At 39.7% G+C, this 2,247-nt stretch overlaps 1 protein-coding gene across 1 annotated transcript; it reads right to left on the bottom strand.

The window, feature by feature from the left end:
• Window positions 1-8: 8 nt before the first annotated feature.
• LOC121963151 (protocadherin alpha-6-like) lies at window positions 9-1,677 on the bottom strand (the record flags this gene model as incomplete). Its single annotated transcript, XM_042513478.1, has 1 exon — window positions 9-1,677. A coding segment is annotated over exon 1 (1,632 nt), but the record flags the coding sequence as incomplete, so codon positions are not given.
• Between the last annotated feature and the right edge of the window lie 570 nt (window positions 1,678-2,247).

Here is a 2,247-nt window from a genome sequence, read left to right as displayed (position 1 = left end):
TCTGTGGCGACAACTTGGAACTGGAAAGTTTTCAGAGTTTCAAAGTCAAAGCTTTTCAGTGCCGAAATATCTCCAGTTTCAGAGTTTATGTTAAGGAATGAAGTGAATTTGTTATCCGTGCTTGAATCTCTGAAAATATGATAGGAAATATGTGCATTGTTGCTTTCATCACGATCAAAAGCCTTAACGGAAAGCACAGAGGTACCTGCCTCATTAGCTTCTGTGACATAGAAAGTATAGGGACTCAGAGTAAACTCTGGACTGTTGTCATTCACATCAGACACAATAACGCTTATAGTTTTTTCAGATGATAATGGGGGTTGTCCAGCGTCTTTTGTAACTATATTTAGATCATATTTGTCCTTTCTTTCTCTGTCAAGAGGCGATTTGGTCACTAATGAATACATTTTGTCTTTTAAAGATGGTGTTAGGACAAAAGGAACATCCTCACTTATGGAACAAATAACTTTTCCATTTAGACCAGAGTCCAAGTCATTTACACTGATAAGAGCAACTGTAGTTCCAGGTCTGGAGTCTTCAGGAATTGAGCTCGAAAATGAAGTAACTTCAATCTCAGGTGCATTATCATTAACATCAACTATCTTGATAACCACACTTTTGTCCGTTGTAAGAGGAGCCAGACCTTTATCCGATGCCTCAATTTCAATTTCATACTTGTCTCTCTCCTCATAGTCTATGACACCTTTAACGGTTATTTCGCCCGTTGATAAATTTATATCAAATGTGTTTAATATATTTTGATTCATACTGTTACTGAAAGAGTAAATCACATCTCCGTTCGGCCCTTCATCTAAATCAGTTGCATTTACCTGTACGACTGTTGTACCTACTGGAGCATTTTCATCCAGCATCACAGAATAAACATCTTTAGTGAAAACAGGTGCGTTATCATTAATATCCAAAACATTTACCAAAATATTCATAGTGCCAGATTTCGGAGGTTTCCCTCCATCCAGCGCTGTCAGCACTAATGAGTGACTCCCTGCTGTTTCCCTGTCTAAAGATTTTTGAACAACCAATATTGGTATTTTGCCATCGTCTCCTTTATCCTTAACCTCCAAACGGAAGTGATCATTGTGACTTAGTTTATACTGCTGCACGGAGTTATGACCACTGTCTCGATCCCGTGAAGGTTTTAGCTGAAAACGTGCTCCGGGTAACACAGATTCAAAAATGTCCAACCGTTTCTCTTCCTCTGGAAAAGTGGGAGAATGGTCATTTATATCCAGCACCTCCACTTCAACATAGTGCACCTCCAGTGGGTTTTCTAGCACGGTCTTTACATTTATAAAACACGTACTGCTCTGCGCGCACACCTCTTCTCTGTCAATTTTTCGGTTCACATACAGGGTGCCATCGTTTTGATTTACGCCGAAAAGAGGATCCGCATTACTTGAAACAATCCGATACTTTCGTTCTTTCAGTGTGCTTTTATCCAATCCCAGATCTTTTGCTATATTTCCAACCACAGATCCCTCCCTAACTTCCTCAGAGATTGAATATCTTGATTGTGCCGAGGCTACGCTCCACAAAAACACTGCAACCGCGCAGCCGACCCAATATCCTCGCGCCCTTCGTGGCTTGAATCTTCTTTGTTCCATGCTTGAACCCGAAATCATCAGCCATCCATCACAAGAACAACAACTGCGCCGTAGTAAGAGATGCCGGTACGTTCCCGTACGCAAATATTAACTCTCTTCATGTATTCTCCGAAATGGTGATGAACGGGATATTTAGGAAGGCAACAATAAGCACAGAAAAGGCTGTGCTCATATCGATGTGACAAGGCAAACAAGAGGTGGAACCAAACTGCAATGACGACAACCTCGTTTAGTTGCTGACTTTTTACTTTCCACTGACACCATGCGACCAGACGTCTTACTGCAGAAAGTCGATGGGCTTGTAGCACATAAAAATATATTTTTTAAAATTGTTTCAGAGCTAATGAGAATTTCTGGCTAAGCGTGGTTGATTAAATGGAAAACGATATGGTGTACACCTTTTTACCAGCTAAGCAATAAAGAGCCTTCAAATATATTTGGAAAGAAATGCTCCTACAGAACATTGGTTAATGTTATATTTGTCTTAGTTTCTTGAATTAAATCACTGGATTAACTCCATTTTGTGATTTTATCTTTCTTATATTTCATACATAAATCTTTGAAATTGGAGACCAAACACTTTCAGCACTTAGGACAGCGACTACCACTGACTGTAGTTAATTAG

This window comes from Plectropomus leopardus, unplaced genomic scaffold, assembly GCF_008729295.1.
Source record: "Plectropomus leopardus isolate mb unplaced genomic scaffold, YSFRI_Pleo_2.0 unplaced_scaffold10089, whole genome shotgun sequence".
Classification (NCBI taxonomy): Eukaryota; Metazoa; Chordata; class Actinopteri; order Perciformes; family Serranidae; genus Plectropomus; species Plectropomus leopardus.
Note: the sequence above shows the minus strand (reverse complement) of the source record. Positions and strands in the feature narration are given on the sequence as shown.